The sequence below is a fragment of the Acanthochromis polyacanthus genome, chromosome 21 (genome assembly GCF_021347895.1).
Source record: "Acanthochromis polyacanthus isolate Apoly-LR-REF ecotype Palm Island chromosome 21, KAUST_Apoly_ChrSc, whole genome shotgun sequence".
Classification (NCBI taxonomy): domain Eukaryota; kingdom Metazoa; phylum Chordata; class Actinopteri; family Pomacentridae; genus Acanthochromis; species Acanthochromis polyacanthus.
Genome location: NC_067133.1, coordinates 29,603,342 through 29,622,530, shown reverse-complemented (window position 1 = coordinate 29,622,530; position 19,189 = coordinate 29,603,342). Strand labels below are relative to the sequence as shown.

At 42.0% G+C, this 19,189-nt stretch overlaps 1 protein-coding gene across 5 annotated transcripts in view; it reads left to right on the top strand.

Moving 5' to 3' along the window:
* The window catches only part of cacna1ia (calcium voltage-gated channel subunit alpha1 Ia), a 241,021-nt gene that overhangs the window by 157,709 nt on the left and 64,123 nt on the right, over positions 1–19,189 (top strand). For all 5 annotated transcript variants that reach the window (XM_051940863.1, XM_051940862.1, XM_051940860.1 and 2 more), the window contains exons 7-12: positions 2,677–3,025; positions 4,842–4,934; positions 9,471–9,795; positions 11,369–11,745; positions 15,217–15,368; positions 16,405–16,590. In XM_051940863.1, coding sequence (XP_051796823.1) covers positions 2,677–3,025; positions 4,842–4,934; positions 9,471–9,795; positions 11,369–11,745; positions 15,217–15,368; positions 16,405–16,590 — 1,482 coding nt within the window. The remainder of the gene's footprint in view (positions 1–2,676; positions 3,026–4,841; positions 4,935–9,470; positions 9,796–11,368; positions 11,746–15,216; positions 15,369–16,404; positions 16,591–19,189) is intronic.

Here is a 19,189-nt window from a genome sequence, read left to right as displayed (position 1 = left end):
TGTCTTTTGTTGTTTTGATCATAAAGTAAATCCTCTCTGGTTCAGTTCCAGGTGACTAAATGTTGTGTTCCTTTGTAGACACTCTGATGTGGAAGTTGTAATGTGGAAATGATGAACTGAGGATGAATGTTGCTGAAATTGATTTTATTTTATTTAATAAATTTCAGGTTCTTCATGATGTTTAGTAAAAAGAAAATTCCTTGAATGTATTTTTTTTCACTAAACAAAGGAAACATTAGTGGTTGTTTATAGGGTATTATTTTAGCATTTCACTGGTCCAGATTGTGCTGAATGTGGTCCTGAACTACGATGACTTGGACACTCCTGCTGTAAAACATAATTTCCCCATCAGAACATACAGTGTGTGAACATGATGAGTTCAGATGTCCCTTCCATGACCTCTTTGCTCTCATTAAACATTTCTGAACATGGAGGTGATTTCTGGTTCCAGCCAAATGAAGTCTGTGCATCAGGAAGGTAGTCAGGGCAACAGCTGGGAGACATCTATTCTTCAGATGGCAGAACTCACTTGTTATTTCTGCTTTGTCGCGAAAAGACCAATTATTCACTTGCAAGGTCTCACAGGCTCAGCGCTGCCCTGATAACGTCTGCTTTGTATGTACGACTGGCAAAATGTTGTATTTCTAAGTTTTCTGTTTGTCTTTATGAGAGTGGCAGCACATTGCACATGATGGTGGTAGAATTTTCTGTGAAAAGGATGAAGGTAAAAACAGATTACATGGAGGAAAACACGTCCATGATGCCCCTTTTTCAGATTGTCACAACAGATTTATTCATTTCAATTAGCGCTCAATCAATAAATCATGTATTTGGTAGGTGCTTGTATATTTCCAAGATATTAAGGCACAGAAATGTCAGAGATGTTGTTCTAAACAGTATAGATGTTCTATAGAATGTCCATGTGACAATTCTCAATAGAGACCTTATCGGACATACTTTTTATTATTTAAACAAAATTTATATCCACCAACATATAAGTCTTCAAATATTTAATTCTTAAAACATATTGGTAGTGAACTGTGCGTTGGTCTGCTTTTAACCCTCTGAAACAGGACTCACTGATCAATTAGTTTAATTAACTGAAATGTTTGGTCCTGATGCCCAATGAGGTGTTTATTTCTTCTGTTGTATCTCAAAGCTAGCAATTAAAACTTTACTTTTCTAGACTTTCTTGTGTGAACTTTGCCGGTGAGATATGCTTGAAAATCCACTGAAACAGCTGCCAAGAATAAAACAAGACATACAGATGTTTATTACTTCAGTAATAATTGAAATGGTTTGATTTTGCAAAACAAAATGCCAAACAATCATAGCACAGCTGAAGTCTTTCCAGCCTCTACAAAGGAAACAACAAGAAAAAAACTCAAAGAAAAGAGACTCCATATCACTGGGATGTTGTGAAACATGAAATACAATATCATGTAAAATCTGCATCCACATGTTGTCACATACTCAGACTCTCATCTAGAGCTGACTCCTACCAGAAACACGTTGTTGTCTCGTGCTCTCGTCCTAAATAAGTTTTCATGTCTAATTTCCAGAAAAAAACACTTAGGTTTGTCGGTATATTATCATTATGGATATTTTTGTTTTAAAGCATTGCTCGGAAGTGCTGCTTTTTTATATTTAAGATGCTTATTTTCCCTTAATTTAGGAAATAATCCACAGCGACATCCTTTCCAGTGCTGCTGTTTGGTTCCTTTTGCACAGCTGTTTTCACTGTTTCAGAGCATTTACAACATGCTGACGGCACAAACCTTGTTGGTGGTGCTTTTCTTTTTTAGTTTTGCACATTTAGTTACTATGAGTGGGGAAAGACGTGTTGGTTTCAAATCTAAACGTATAAAACAATAATTAATGTACTATTTTTTTGGATTATGGTTGTGTAGAGTTCATAGACACTTAGATTGGGAGTTTTGAGGGTCTAATTCTCTGGTTTTCAACACATTACAGCTAAGAAACCTTCAGCACCAAAGTAAATGTGACACTTTAAAACCTAACAGACGAATAAAGGTCTAATTGAGTGTGCAGTCTTAGGTGCTGCTTGATTTCCCCCCAGGACTCTCATTTTTACAGTGTCCTGACCGGCACACCCCCCCCACCCCCCCAACACATCTGGTTCTCCAGCTTCAGGCGTCTGTTAGCTCGCTGCTACGTTACGCTTCTACACACAAACTATACATCACTTACTGCTCTGTGCTCAGCTCCTACAACGTCTTCCTGCTGTGTTTGTAGGTAGACTGGATTGGACAGAAAATAGTTAAAAGGACAACAAAGACAATGGCAGCTCTGAGTGTATATGTTTCTGTATGTAAACGCAGTGAGGACCTGCTTGTCTGAGTGTGTGACAGGGAGAAGGAAAGCCAGAGAGTGTGTTCTCGCTCTATTTGCAGGATCATTTGCATTTCTTTATTCAGTGATGCATTTATCCCACAGGCTTGGTTGAGTACTTCTGGGGGTTTCGCTTCAATAAATGCTCCATGTATCATCGCTCACATCCATTCTCCCCGCTTACTTCCTCTTCACTCTTCCTCTTTCAATGAAATCTTCATGAAATCCTTCAAATGAGGTGGTGAAATCGGATAAAAAATGTTTATGTGCCCTTTTATGTATGCAGATCCCTCTTCCACAGCCAGCTAACTCTTTGCCCTCCAGCTCCTCAGGTATGACCCTGCCGGCTCCCTACTACCGGCCGGAGGAGGATGATGAGCGGCCCTTCATCTGCTCGCTGGCGTCCGACAACGGGATCATGTCATGCACCGACGTGCCGGCGAGACGTGAAGGAGGACGGACGTGTTGCCTGGACAAGGAGGACGCTCTGCACAGACAGGCTCTGGGTCTGAGTCCTGAACCTCTGAGCAACGGCAGCGGCGCCGGGGAGGCCATGGGTCTGTGCATCAACTGGAACCAGTACTACACCCGGTGCCACACTGGGAGCAGCAACCCGCACAAAGGGGCCATCAACTTTGACAACATCGTCTACGCCTGGATCGTAATATTTCAGGTACGTTTGAGTCCACGTCCATTTTGGAAACTTTTACACTGGAAAAAATGCCCCTCTCAAAACAAGAAAAAGAAACTTATTTCAAGGAAGTTTTACCTTGAAATAATCAGAATCAGAATCAGAGAATTTATTGTCATTGCACACTTTAGTATACAACGAAATTACATTTGAGCTGCCCTGCCAATGGCAGCTCCGGCTGCTGCGCTGTGCCCCCTTAAATTCTCTGATTCTGAAATAAGTGAAAAAATCTGCCAATAGAACAAGTGAAAAATGTATTGTAAGATTTCTTGAAATAAGATGTTATATTTAGATGTTGAGATCTTAAAATTAGCTGGGAAAACTTATTTTAAGTTATATTTTACCAGGATTGTCAAGTTTAGGCGTCTTAAAATCAGCCAGACATGCTGAAAAAAAGCAGCTTTTCACTCAAAAATACATTTTTGCTTTAACATAACCTCCTAATTTGAGATGTATTAACCCTCCTGTTGTCCTCATTTACAGGCACCAAAAATATTGTTTCCTCGTCTGAAATTAAAAAAAAACAGCCACAAAATTCCCCAAATTGCTGAAAATTTGCAAAAATTTCAGGAAGAAAATTCCAACAATTCCTTAAAAATTTCCATTCAGAGTTTTAATTCAATACAATCCCCCAAATTTGGCAAGAAAATTCCTGTAAATAGTTTCAAAAAATGAGTAAAAATCTTCCAAAAAAATCCTTAAAATATCTAAGGTGATTACATATATTTCAGTAAAAATTCTAATATTTCTTTAAGAACATTCACAAAAAAAATCTACCAAAATTCACTTGATTTGGTTGATTTTTTTGTGAACGTTCTTAAGAAACATTTTTAACATTTCTTTATTTCCCCGCCACAAAATGTTCAAAGATTTCCCAAAAATGTTGAAAACGTGGACATCAGAAGTTTCACTGTGAAAATATTTTTTTTGTCCCACATTTTCAAACTTTAAAACGGGTCAATTTTGACGACACAAGGGTTAAACTTATTTTGAGTTTTCTTGTAAAATTCAACTCAAAACAAGATAATTTCAAGATTGTTTGACTTAACAGGATATTTAAGATGCATTGTCTTTAAACAAGTCCCTCCATCTGCTGAAATTTCACTTGTTAAGAGAATTTATCGTAAACTAAGTGAGATGAGACATTTTGACTAAGAATAAAACAAACAGACTTGGTAAGATTAGGAGTTTTTGCAGTGTAGCTCCTGAATTTGAATTAGTTTTAGTCTTTTGATGAGAATGTGAATTAATTTCAGTCAAATTTTGTCGGGTGGTTTTAAGCAGTTCTTTTTAAATTACTGGAGACATTGAAGCGTTTTATTTTTGTATTTTATCTTTTATATCATCTCGGTACTTTGAGGCCACAGCTGTCGTCATCTTTACGGTTACCATGGTTACATTTGTGGTGAGGTGAACAGAAAAAGGCTCAGAGTTCATGTCCCTCTGCTAAAACAAACGAACAGTCGAGTTATAGCCATGTCTGTCCATTAGCATTACATTCTATTAAATTGCTATTTGCTATTAAATAATGCTATTTGATTAAATCCTTTCCTTCAAGATGTAATTAGTTTGAATCATTGAAATCCAATCATTCTTCTCAAAAGGATTCATTTTATCGTCTTTTATAGATGAACTTCAGCATCAATTCAATATTTTTCACAGTGCACTAGATTTAAAAATGTGATAAAACTAGCCGGTGAATATCTGATGGAGTGCAGCTTTTTTCTTTTCTTTTTTGCAGCGAGCGCTGCAGCACAGTGTGTGAATGTTAACTCTCAGCTGAACGTTTCCCCTCTAGGTGATCACTCTGGAGGGCTGGGTCGAGATCATGTATTATGTAATGGATGCCCACTCCTTCTACAATTTCATCTACTTCATCTTACTCATCATTGTAAGTAGCATTTATTAAACATTCTGCATTCGGCCAGCGTGTTGTGATGACTAAAAAAAAGAATCAAATGTGAGGCATAAGATACAAAATCCCTGATAACATTTCCAGTAAATGTGGCCTTCTAGTATCAATACATTCAATGAGAATATTTTCTGAGTGGTGAATTGCAGTGTTAATAGATTTGTGGAAGTCAATAGTAGCTTAAAGGACTGTCTGCAATCAATGTCTGAAGGAGGGAGGGGAGGAGGTGGACGTTACGTAAATTTGTGTTTGGTGATGAGTAAGACTAAAGGGAGAGGAGGATGGATGGCTGAAAAACACCAGGAAAGAAATCAGCTTTTGTGTGCTCACTCTGTGCTCAGCTAGATCAGCTTTTTGCATCCTGTGCCAGATGGCAGCACAATGAAGGTTGTGTAGTTGTGGATTCACGTGCCATTGGCTGTCTGTAAATGGCATTCAGTCCCTCTGTGAGCCAGCAGATGTACAATGGAGATCCAGATGTTGCACTTTCCCAACAGCAGGTGAGCAGTTTGAGAAATAGCGATACTGACTGCTAAAGTCTGTAAAAGTAGAGAAAGGCGGTGAGAGAGGCGGACTACAGTAACAAGGTGAACAAGGACAAGTGAGAGGAAATGAATGAAGGATGATTGAGATGCTTGGTGGGTTCTCCTTTCATAGCTCTGCTTTACAAGAGTCTGCACAGCCGCGGTACCTGAGTTCTAGTTCAAGATCATCACATTTAATCATCAGCTACAGCTTTACTGTTCCCACAAACTCTAACAGAAATCATCAGCATGCATTTATCATCTTTACTGTTTTAGATGTGGGTTCTGACAAACCTCTTTATGCTCTTGTGGTTCATGTCCACTTCATCCATTCATTGTCTATGTGAAACGCGTTGTGTGCAGCTTCCATCGATTTCTACTTTATGCAAATTCGATGCAGAGTGCAGAGCGCATCGCAAAACCTTTGTCAAATGTCTAAATTAGCCACCGTTATGCTAAAACCAGAACAGATTCAGCAGCTTATTCCTGGCCTCAAATGTTTTCAGAAACAGTTTGCTGAACAGTTTTTGCAATAAAAGAGAAAGTCTGTGACTGAGCCACCGTGTTGGTCTGAAATCTGGGAGCAGACGGCTCCTGAGTCGATGCGTTTGTCCGATCAGGGGCAGGATAGTTGGAGAAGAAGGTCGGCAGGAGTTGAACACCGCCTTCTGGCTGAAAGTACACGCCCAGCAAGAGGGCAGTTTTCAGATGAGTTTACATGGTGGACACGTATGTAACCCGGGTGATAAAACTCTAGTTCTAAATATAAAATAAATAAATCCTCCATTCCCGTTTTCCATAACTGCTTTGTCAAATGCGTAATGACGTCATACGTCACGCTGTGCGTCCCGTCACGTGACAGCGCGCGGCCAGTCGGGTTATTTTATACCCGGAAGGCACTCGCGGACCGGGAGCTTTGAGAGGGGGACGCATTGGGAATATTTGCTGCAAGGAGCCAACTACCGGAGCCGCGGGTGTTGTTTAAACAAGGAATTGGCCAGGTGATGGCGAGCTAGACCCAAGAATTCTAGGCCCACACTGCCTGAAGAACCCTGGAGCTTGAACTGAAGTGAACTGAACTGGACCTCCTGCACCTCCTCCACCTGGTTGGGCTGGTAGGAGGCTCCTTTAAGGCAGCCGTCCCTTCCTTTTCATTCTTTGCCTCGCAACCAAATCGTTCAAACTTAACAAACCTGCACAATTCACCCCCCTTCCATGGACACCTACCTCTCCCTCTGGACACTCAGCTTATGAACTATGGTTGTGTTAAATGCCATCTTGGCAAAGGCTTTGGACTCATTGTGTTGTGGGAAGTCCTACGTGGACACTCTGATGTTGCACATCAGATTGTAACTTGGAAGTGACATTTATTATGAATTTATTGTGTTTTCCCATATGAATGGCCATTCAAGTTATTGTTAAATGTTTGTATGTCATGTTGTCTAAATATAATGTACTGGTACCACTGAATATTTAATTCTGTGTCCAGTCTCCTTTTCTCCGCTCCTAGAGCTGAACTTAGAACCTTCTGAATTTTAGCCCAACTCAATCAATAATTTACTGCAAATTAGTACCAATACAGTGCTAATAGTAGCGGCATATAGGCTACACGTAGCTTTACTTACTTCTAAGTGACAAACATGCTGACAGTTTGTGCATTAAGTTATAATGAGAGAGAGTTCTGTTGCCTCCTCGTCCTCCTCCCAGCGTTGGCCTGATATCGCTGGTGTCAGGACAGCAGCTGTAAATTTCGTCAGGTCTTTGGCAGATCTGACCTGAGCTTGGCGTTGCCAGCTTCTTTTGGCAACGCTGTTGACACGGTGTCACATTACAGCATCATTACTTCTGCCTGCTTTACGCTTCCACAGTGATCACAGGGTCATGTCCCGCAGATCCTACCACCCATTTACTCCAATTATATTTAGATGATTTGAAGTTTTATTTAACTCTCCGATGCGGCTGACCAAACAGGAAATGCTGATTTGCTGGGTGCAGTCTGAGAACAGCTACTTGCACGCTGCTCCCGATTCACTCCATGAACTCCCACTCTGATTGATTGACACACATGTGAAGCCCCTTTAGAACTTACTCACAAGACTCCAGTCTGTTTGGCAACTTGTAGTCAGTCGTCCTGAGGGAAGCCTCGGGAGCATCGCTGACACCGCGAGCAGCTTTCAGTCACTCAGGCCCTACGGTGCTGCAGCCAGTCAGGATCACCTTGGCTGCTCCCATTCTTTCCCTTTGTAGTCCTCCCACTTGCTGTCTTTTACTCGGCTAATTTTTCCTGTCCGTCTCCCCCGTCTCTCTCTCTGTCTGTTGTGTCATTATTAAGTTGCAGTACACTCTGCTTTAAAGCCCGTTAACTGATCCTGTAAGTGAGTGTGTTCTGGGATACACAAAAGAAGTTTGACCTCGACAGCATCAAACGCAAAGTCTCTTCTTGATATTCTGTCGAGTGTGTAACCTAAGTGCATGCTGTGACAGTGAAGACTGCAAGTAAATGGAAGTAAGTGCCACCTGGAGAGCAATTATTAAGAAGTTCTGTCTCTCTAAGAATATATCTGTATACATAAATGTATGTGACAGCTGCACACATGCAAGCTGAGCCCGTCGCCTTCATTTGTGTGATCGCTTTTGTCCGTGTGTGTGTGTTGGTGTGTGTTTGCACGCATGCATAATGCAGTGATCATCTGAATGCGTGATATTGGACTGCCCTCCCTGATTATGCGTAAAGCTGTCTACTGATCAGAATCACAGAATAGACACACACACAGATGCAAACCTGGAGGGAAATCAAAGCTTCACACACCTGCAGACCTGCTTTGACCCACAGGCCACAGATGGGTTTCTCTCCTCCTCTTCTCCACGCACAAACCTCCCATCCATGTTTCTCTCCCTGTAAATATCTCTGGAGTTGCCTCATTTCATTCCTCCCAGCGTCCCCCGCTCTCTCCTTCACCTCATCTTTGATCACCGTGGATGAAAGTCTGGAGGTGGAAGGTCATTATGTTTGGGTTTTTATATCTGTGCATGTTTTATTGAGCATTCCTTGGGCTCGTAGCTGTATGTCTGTGTGTGTTCTCACTATCTGTCCATCTATCTGGCCCCAGCAGAAAGAGAGATACATGTTCAGATTTGTAATGAACAAAACCAGCTAAAAGCTGCTCTATCCATCCAGCAGTCTGGTTTTTGAGTTGTGCAGCATTAGCCAGTATTGATCTGATCATTGTTCACCAATAAAACCATTTTAGCAATCCCTGAGCGATTCCCATTATAAGGGTCGGTCAACATGTAGCATCCACAAAGCACCTCATCTCCTCTCTGTGGCCAGAAAATAACAAGAAAATAGTTATACCGATGGGTGACGACCGAAGACGGGGAAAATGAAAGGATCATTCTGTCTGGTTTTGTTAAGTGAGTAAAGATTTGTATTTTTAAAAATGGTGTTGAATGCAGGGGCAAAGGGGGGGAAAGTTAAGCTGAGGCGCAGAATGGAAAGAGAAAGATAGCCAGACGCTGAACTGTGCTTTGGGCATGTGTTGGCTCTGTCTGTCTGCTCCAATCAGCCTCGGTTTGGTGGGAATCCAGCCCTCCGAGACCTTTAGCATGTGTGCTAACATTTCTACTGGGGGATTGGCACACATTATTAGAATCAGCAAGTGTGCAAGTTTGATCTACAAACAAGCGAGTATTTACCACCAGAGCATCACAATTCCTCACAGATTTCATGTTTCTTAAATGAGCAGCATCTGCTTCTGCCATGGGCTGGTTGCTCAAATAAAGCATTGAACTTATGTTTCTTTTTTCTAGTTCCTGCTCAGATTACATCCTGCTTTGTTAAACCTTAATGTCTGCACTTAGCCTTTAGCCCCCTTTAAACACAGAACATTTAATTCTTTGGGCTGGATATTAGCCCAGAATCCCTGCAGCATTTTCTCACTTCTCCCCGTCCCAGATGCACACTCACATAAGGCTTTGTTTCCTCATCCAGATTGGTTCATTCTTCATGATCAACCTGTGCCTCGTGGTTATCGCCACCCAGTTCTCAGAGACCAAACAGCGAGAACACCAGCTGATGCAGGAGCAGAGGGCGCAGTGCCTGTCCTCCTCCACGCTGGCCAGCATGGCCGAGCCAGGAGATTGCTACGAGGAGATCTTCCAGCTGGTCTGCCACGTTCTCCGCAAGGCTAAGAGGAGATCGGCGGCTTTCTACTACACGCTGAGGGGCAAACCCCCGCCGGCTGGTGGAGGCCGGGGCAACAGACGTGGTGGAGGGCATGTGAATGGAGAGCGGCATCACTCCAGGCACCCGAGATGTTAGTAGAAGAGCCTCAGAAAATGGCTTCAGAATGTCTCCTCTTTGTGTAACTTTTAACATTTCTGTTTCAGACATGTGAATTCTGTAACAGTAAGACATGAATAGGTTTTAAAACATGATGACAACCTGATTTGATTACACAACTCTTAGACAAAATGCTGGAAGTTAGTTTACTGGAGACTAATCTGGTGACTAAATTCTTGCCGCATTTTAATGGATTTTGATGGAATAATTTCTGCAACTTTTCCCAAATCCTCACAAAAACAGCATCTGAAGTTTGTAGGAGCTTCAGTAGAAACCAACTGGACTTTTCTTGTAGGTTCTTGAAGACGTTTCACCTCTTCTTTAATTCTAACTGACTAATGGAGAGTGACAGAATTTATAGTCAGGTCACATGACATTACTGACCTGGACTTACCTGTCTCCATGGTGATGATTACCATCCTGAATCACTCCTGACTTGACAGATTCACATCCTTTGTTGTGTAAACTGGCAGCTCCACCACCATGGTTGATGTCACTGTTGGTGGACCACCTGGTTTCACAACAATCACACCTGTAGACAGGTGAGTCCTGGTCTTTAATGTCGTGACCCGGAGTGACCATAAATTCTATAACTGCCAATTCATCAGTTAGAAATGAAGAAGCCTCTTGGATGAAGGTGAAACATCTTCAAGAGTCTCCCAGAGAAGTCCAGTTGATTTCTACTGAAGCTCCTATGAACTTCAGATGTTCTTTTTGCAAGGATTTTTACAAAAGTTGCAGAAATTACTCTATCAAAATCAATTAAAATGCAGCAAGATTGTAGTCACCAGATTATTCTCCATTTATTCAACTTCCAGCATTATTATCTAGGACTTGCGTAATCAAATGATGTTGTCCTCTTGAGTCACTCCGGACAGATTCACATCCTTTGTTGTGTAAACTTGCATCTCCATCACCATGGTTGATGTCACTGTTGGTAGACCAATCACACCTGTAGACAGGTGAGTCTTGGTTATTAATATACATGACCTGGAGTGACTATAAATTCTGCAACTCCCAATTCGTCAGTTAAAAATGAAGAAGCCTCTTGTGTAAAGTTGACTCATATTCAAGAACCTACCAGAGCAGTCCAGTTGATTTCTACTGAAGCTCCGATGATTACCACGACCTGCATGACTGAGAATCTACACAGACTACATCTGAAGTTTGTAGGAGCTTCAGTAGGAATCAACATCACATCTCTTGTAGGATCTTGAAGACATTTCATCGCTTTTTCAGTTTTTTTACCGACTACTAGGGAGCTACAGAATTTATCGTCACTCCAGGTCACACGGCTGATGTCCCATTAACGACCAGGTCTCACAGAATCCAGGCGTGAATGGTTGTGAAACCAGGGGTCTACCAACAACAACAGCAATCATGAAGCGTCTTGGATGAAAGTGGAAGGTCATCAAGAACCTACCAGAGAAGTCCAGTTGATTCCTACTGAACCTCCTAGGATTACCACAACCTGGATGACTGAGAACTGACACAGACTACATCTGAAGTTGAAAAGTGCATCTTATCCCTTTGCTGTGTCTCTGCAGCTTTCCACTGTCCTCACCAAAGCAAACAAGACCACGAATCTCAGCCGCTCGCCAACTCCATCAGCCTGTCCGTCCCGCAGAGTCCCGAGGATTGTCCAATATGTGCATTAACACTGAAGGAGAGGGGAGACTCTGGAAATGGAGAGGAGAATGAGGAGGATGCTGTCAAGGAGACGAGCAAAGAGGAGAACCACTTGGAGGAGAGGGGAGATGGGGAGAAGAAGCGCAGGAAGTCGTGCTTCGGGCGCTGCAGAGATCTTTGGAATGACATGAGGAGGAAACTCTGGGGTATCGTGGAGAGCAAATACTTCAGCAGGGGCATCATGATTGCTATTCTCATCAACACCATCAGCATGGGCATCGAGCACCACAACCAGGTAAGACGTCGTCGCAGAACTCCGTCACTGTGCCGTTCTGAGTCTTTGTTTATTGATTTTTGTGTATTCAAGCGAGCAGCCTCCCTCTTTTCATGCTTCAATTTTCTTGTCGCTGTAAATGTAGCACGTCTACCTTTTCACTTTCACGGTGGATGAACAGTTTGCTGCCGGCTAGCATCTAGGAATTAAAGCAAGCTGTAATTATTCAACAGTCAAACAGTAAAAACAATATCTTTTTCAGAGTAGCTTACACACTGTGTTATTTTTCTGTTACGTCATTTTTTTGTTCCAGGTTTCCACGAGCTGTCACGACTTTTTCATTTGTCCACAAAGATAGCGAGTGTTCAAGAACATTGCCGTTATTTCTCCAGACCAACGTGCTACAGTGTCATTTCTGAGCGGAGACAAATATTCTAGTGGCAGATGACATTGAGAGAGAGGAGTGTGGGCGTGGAGCATCGCTGCCATACAGTTCCCTGACAGAGGTGTAAACATTTAGCCTAGCGGTAGACAAAACTGAGCTGGCTTTTAACATTGGCCAGGCTCCTCAGAGGCAGACGAGGCAGGTGTCTGAGAGCGAGAGTGGGAGAAGCCTGCCAAGATTACACATGCACAAACACAAAGAGGCGCGCGCACGACGTGCAAGCGCACAAACACAAAAATATCTGTTTGTATTTATGCGCATGCACCAACAGAAACACATGCAGGCACAGAGACTCACAAGCTGTTACATAAGACAGCTTTCTCCTCCGTTTCTCTCTCAGCTCTTGCCATTTCACTTTCCCTCTCTTCCTTACCTCCCTTGCTAATTTTACTCTCCTCTTATTTTCTCCAAAAATCCCTCTGCGCACCTTTTCCTTCTGCACTTTCCCCCACTTGTTCCTTTGTTCCTCAGCGCCTTCCTTCCTTCCCGCCTTCACCCCGAGTGTCTCATCCACTCTCTGACTCTTTTTTCCCTCCCTCCGTCTCCCCACTTTCTCTCCCTCCCTCTCATCCACCCACTCACTCTTTGACAGCGTACAGAGTAGTTGCTTTCTCTCATCTCGGAAGACTCTAAAAATAAACGGGGGTTGTGGTGGTGGCGGTGGGGGAGAAGGAGAGAAGTAGAGGAGGAGACAAGCGAGAGGGGAAGTGCGAGGCAGACGCCGGTTACACAGCAGTTTTCAACTCAATTCCCTGTGTGCGAGTGAGTGTGTGCATTTCAAAGCAGGCATGTATGCACAGACACACATTTTCTTGCACAGGCGCTTGTGCCGCTGCGCTTTTGTTTTTGCAGCACAAAAGTCTTACCTCATGCGATTTTGTTCTAAAAGGAGAAATCCGAAGCCTGAAACATGACGGAGCTGCTGCACTCCCACCACACCCTGCTCAGGGGAAACGCCGAGGTTTCAGATCAAAAATGCATGTTCTTCTGTACAGGCGTGACCTTGCAATTTTTTTTAACCCGACCTTTGACAATAGGAGATTTCTTTTTTCATATTAATGTCTTACTTATCGTAATTATTAATTCATCAAGTTTGAAGACAGGCTGCCTGTTTGCATTCTTAGTAGAAGCTCATTCATTCATATCCGCTCACACCGATCGAGGACATATTTCAGGAGAGAAGTGCAAAGAGGATGTTTGTATCGTGGGATAAAATATGAAATATTCATATGGGTGGATAAAGGAGGGACAGGTGGGAAGCAACATGGGAGGACAATATGAAGGGAATCATGGGAATGAAAGAAGGAAAGCACAGAGGGAGTAATGATGGTATTTTATCTGAGTTAAACTGGTGTCAGGAGCTGTGATGGTTCTGTCAATAGCAATAAATCTCATGTCCTGTGTCGGTACTAAGGAATGGTGAGGGACTTCTGGCCACAGGTCAAGGTCAGAGCAGCTGCTGATGGATCAAACTTTATGTCTATGGTCCATATTTACCACTACAGTTCATCTACTGGTTGTTTTAGCTCATGTTTTAATCACTGCATCACTTCAGCTTCTCTGTAGCACCTTCCAGCTACCCAGCTCAAAAACTCTCAGTTGATGTTTTTGCCACACTCAAACACAACCGAAAATTGAGCTCATGAGATTTGGACTATTTCAGGGGCTTATTTCCCTTCATTCCCTTCCATTTCTCACACTCTTTCTTCCTCATCTCTGCTCCTCACCGTCATGTCACCAAACAATCCTCCTGCTTCCTCATCTCCTCCTCTGATCGACAGGAGGATATTGATTGGGAAGAGATGGGTCTGCCTGATAATGAGACTCAGAGAAGAGAAAGAAAAAGGGAATGGAGAAAGAACCGGGGAGGGGGGCATGGAGATAGATTGGGAGAAAAAAGCGGATTAGAGGAGGGGAGGGAGTGTTTTTCTCTGACATGGTTGGTAACTCTGGCAGGGCTAGCTGGCGATTTCTCCGCTGGCTTTGAAACTGAAATTCACAGGGGGTATCAGAGAAAGCATCTGATCCATATCGTGCATCCACTCACACACACAGCACACATGCATAAAGCGAGTCTGCTCGTGCACGTGCGCATAGAAATGGAAAAAACCCCAGAATTGACTGCAGTGTGTGTGTGTGTGTGTGTGTGTGTGTGTGTGTGTGTGTGTGTGGGCTTGTTTATCTATATCGGTGGGGACTTGTCTTATGGTGGGGACCAAAAATTAGGTCCCCACGGGCGGCAACAGCGTTTTCTTTCATGTTGTTGTTACTGAAAAAGTAAATGTGCAAAAACGTTTCTTTAGGGTTAGCCATTATTTTGATCTGGGTTAAGGTTAGGGTTAGATATTAACGGGAGTCAATGGTATGTCCCCACAATGATAGAAAAACACAGTGTGTGTGTGTGTGTGTGTGTGTGTGTGTGTGTGTGTGTGTGTGTGTGTGTGTGTGTGTGTGTGTGTGTGTGTGTGTGTGTGTGTGTGTGTGTGTGTGTGTGTGTGTGTGTGTGTGTGTGTGTGTGTGTGTGTGTGTGTGTGTGTGTGTGTGTGTGCTCGCAGCCATTCATATGTGTGTGTGTTCTTTTGCCAATTCCAGATAGCAGCCTCTCCTGTTCAGCCACAGTTTGACACCATGCGCTGCATACTCCCCGTTCTCTTCCCATTTCTTGTTTTATAGTTTTTTTTTTTTAGCTGATGTGATTTTTTTTCTTTACAATTTCAAATAAACACAATTCCTTTTCCCGTTTTTCATTTCCGTCCTCGCTGACCGTGGCCCGTCTGAGATAAGGTGTATGTTTTAATTTTATCACCCAGGTAGAGGGGAGAATTCTCTCTTCAGGTGATTGACAGTTTAAGTGGCGGCCTTTCCAGCACAGGCCACAGCTGTTTCTTGTTGTTATTGTTTTTATTTTTGCAATTTAATATTCCTGCTTCTGTTTTGAGCTTGGGATCCCTGCAGTTCAAACCCTTCTTGTAGTTTCTACCAACTTCCACGTCTTACTTTTAACGCTGTTCTCGTGTTTTCTACGACCTCCCTTCTCCTCCACGAAGCCTGAGGAGCTGACCAACGTCCTGGAGATCTGCAACATAGTCTTCACCAGCATGTTCACCCTGGAGATGATCCTGAAGCTGACTGCTTTTGGCTTCTTTGAGTACCTGAGGAACCCGTACAACATCTTCGACGGCATCATTGTCATCATCAGGTCAGTAATCTTTTTACTGGCAACATCAGCAGCTTTGATCCAAACATGTCACGACTGATCAATTAATGCAGGGGTGTCAAACGGATTCTACAGTTGTTTAGATCATAAAGTAAAACACTAGATTGTTCTTTTTGTCGTTTGGTGTCTCATTTTTGGAATATTTCATCTTGTTTTTGTCGTTTTTGACTTGTCGTGTGCCTCATGTTTTTGTCGTTTTGTGTTTCCATTTTGTCTCCCTTGTGTTTTTTGTCCTATTTTTATCATCTCGTATTTTGCTTTATTCATTGTTTTGTGTATCGTTTTTGTCATTTTTTTTGTCTTGTTTGTGTTGTTTTTACGTTGTTTGTCGCTTTGTAACTTTTTTATCAAATTTTTTGTCTTTTTCGTTTGGTTTCATGTCATTTGTCCAAATTTTTGTCATTTTGTGTCTCGTGTTTGTCATTTTGTGTTTCGTCTTTGTAATATATTGTCTTGTTTTTGTTGTTTTTTTTGTCTTTCTTAAATAAAATACTATACAGATAAACTGTGGTCTGTAAGTTGTAATGTGTAAATGATAAACTGAGGCATAATGTTGATGAAATTGAACCTTTCTGAACAAAACTTGGAGCTGTGGTTTTTGTAGATTATTATGCTGTGATTTTACTGGTCTGAACATGGCCCCTGAACAAAGACGACTTTGACACCCCTGGACTAATGTATGTTTCCATGCATTTTTTGGGAATAAAATCTCCAGAAAAGCTACAAACATAGTGTCATCATACATTCCTATAAAGCTGTGCATTTAATTACACAGATCTAACATGGACTATCGGAAGAGTTTAGCAGGAATATGTGACACGCAGCAGAGTGCCTTATCATCCCAGTATAGATTATGTGTGGTCGAAGACTTTCTCTATCTTTTTGTTGTTTAACCGGCTGACTTAGCTTCTTATCTAATGTTTACTTGTCTGTTTTTTTCCTCGTTTTCTCTTGACTCTTGTTAATTTGTGTCTTTCTCGACCCACATGGATTCTTTCTTTACACTTTCACCCCCCAGTGTGTGTGAGATCATCGGCCAGGCGGATGGCGGTCTGTCGGTGCTGAGGACCTTCAGGCTGCTGAGGGTCATAAAGCTGGTGAGGTTCATGCCTGCTCTGAGGAGGCAGCTGGTGGTGCTGATGAAGACGATGGACAACGTGGCCACCTTCTGTATGCTGCTCATGCTCTTCATCTTCATCTTCAGGTAACGGCAGGGCATGGTGTAGAGAAAAGCAGTTAGCAAGATGGCATTGATAAGAGGCTCATTCCAGAACTGGAGGACATTTAGGCTTCAAATGTGTGAAAAACAAACCTCCTCTTTTACAGTTTTCTGCTCCATATTGATCAATAATAGGTATTGATTGGCTCAGCTTCCACATCAATGGTAGCATTTTTATTCCATGTTTTCTGTGCTGTTTGCTAACCCTACTCTAATCACAGTAACAGGGTTGCTAATCCATGCTAATGTGATCTTTTTCTCAGCAGTAGAAGCTAGATATTTAGCTAGCTGTTACTGCTGACCAAGAGGACAAACTGACTGATGGAAAACAGTCCAAAGAATGAGTCTGATCCTGATAATATGAGGTAGAGAGAGACATTCAATCAAGGCTGACAATGGATGAAAAGATGGAAAATAGAAGAGAGGACATAGCTTTGCTCTGCACATTCTTGAGGAAAACTGTTGGAGGATGGAAACAGCAAAAACAAGAACGATAGAAATGAAACTGAAAATGACAGAAACAAGATAGAAAATGACAATAACAAGACATAAAATGACCAAAATGAGACACACAACACAAAATGACAGAAACAAGATGCATAATGAGAGAAAAAAGACAGAAAATGACAAGAATAAGACGTAAAACAACAGAAACTATACATAAAGTGACAAAAACAAGACAGAAAACAATGAAACATTATGAACAGGAATGGGTGCATGCTGTAGGACACATGTTCGATGTATAATAATTATTGTCATTGTTTAGAATATTATGTTGATTTAAAAAATGTTCCCACAATTACAGACTTCAATGAAAAAATAAAACCAAAAAAAGGAGATTTAGATTTCAGTTTGGTCATCAGGGGGTGGGACAAGAGAAAAATGACATTTTAGGGGAACTCCAGACTTATTTGGTATTTTAAAATATTTTCAATCATTCTTTTCTCCTAGTTTTTGTTTTTTAGGTTGAGTCTCAGGACAACATTTACTCAGCTAATGCATGTTTTAGTGTTTTCTACATGGATTATTGTACATTTGATCCATGGGATGTAAAATGTCCTGCAGTTCTGGAATGACCCATAAAGACCATGTGGTGTTTCTACGTGTGCATGAATAAACTCTGTGTGCACGTCGCACTGCTTGATGCTTGAACTGTTCAACATGATTTTTTGTTGCAGCTTTAAACCTTCGAAAGCGAAAAATGATCAAACCTTCGTAGAACATAAGAAGATTAAGCTGAGCGTGGCGTATGCAGACGTAGCTGAAGGCCTGAACACACTGTTCAGAAAATAATAGCATTAACTTCCAATTAACGGAGTTCCACCGTCTTTTGCCCAAACTGTGCCTCAGCGGTGCCGAGGTTTTTCATTCTGACCTGCTCCTCCTGCAGCGTTGCCTCTGCCGTGAAGGTTGTGTGTACAGCATGAAACTTTTGAATTTCCATTAAATTAGAGAGACGGACCTCAGAATAAAGAACAACGATAAAAGTAAACCACAGATCCAGATTCCACTGGCATGTAAATAAGACATCTGAAGCTTTGACACCTCTGGAGTTGTCGATGGTTCCATTAAGTCCTCTGTAGAATCTAAGGAACAGGAAGGGTTGAATTATTTTAATATTTTTAAAATCATTTGCTTAATTAAATCTAACAGGTAAAGATGGATTTTAGCTTTTACATTACAGCTAAATGGATACTGTGATGCTGACAATAATACCGTCATCCAGCCTAATCTCTCCTCTGCACACCTGCACTGTCAAATTAAAGCCATGTGGGAGATAATGGAAAACGAGGATGCATTAACGGAATTATTATTATTTTAATATTTTTCATAATTGTCACTACGATATAGGAAAATATGATGAGTTACAGCGTAGTGCTATCACCCTAGTCCTGCTTGTACCCTTACGTGTGCACATATGTTCGTGTGTGTGTGTGTGTGTGTGTGTGTGTGTGTGTGTGTGTGTGTGTGTGTGTGTGTGTGTGTGTGTGTGTGTGTGTGTGTGTGTGTACTTACCTGCCAGCCAGCTTCTTTGCCCCTGCAGCACAGCGACCGAGCACGAGTGTGCCAAGACAGATGGCATGTGAGCTTTGAGCCAGCTAGTGCTGTCCTGTTCTGGTGGCATTTGGCTTCTCCGTCCAGCCTCTGCAGCTTTTAGTGAACACATACTTTACAGTGTGACTTTAACCTTTGAGGGCTCTAAACAAACTAGTGATGAAGGATGATATGAACGGCATGCTCTGGGTTTTATAGTCCTGTGGCCAAACGGTGGGGAAAGAAAGCATTAAATGAAAAAGAAATGGACGGTTGTACGGGTGATTGACTCGTTAGTGTGAGTCTAAAATCCACTAATGCAGTGGTCTCCAAGCTTTTTTGCACCACGGACTGGATTTAAGACAATATTCTACAGACCAGTCATCGTACACATAACAAACTAGAAAAGCACTCAGAGAGCTCAGTAGTCCTCTAGGATGCTCAGTCACTGGATCCTTTCCAACGGAAAGATGAAATCTTTGATAAAAAATTATCTTGCACTGATCACAGGCGTTTGTTCTGCATGTGTACGTTATGTACGGATACCAAA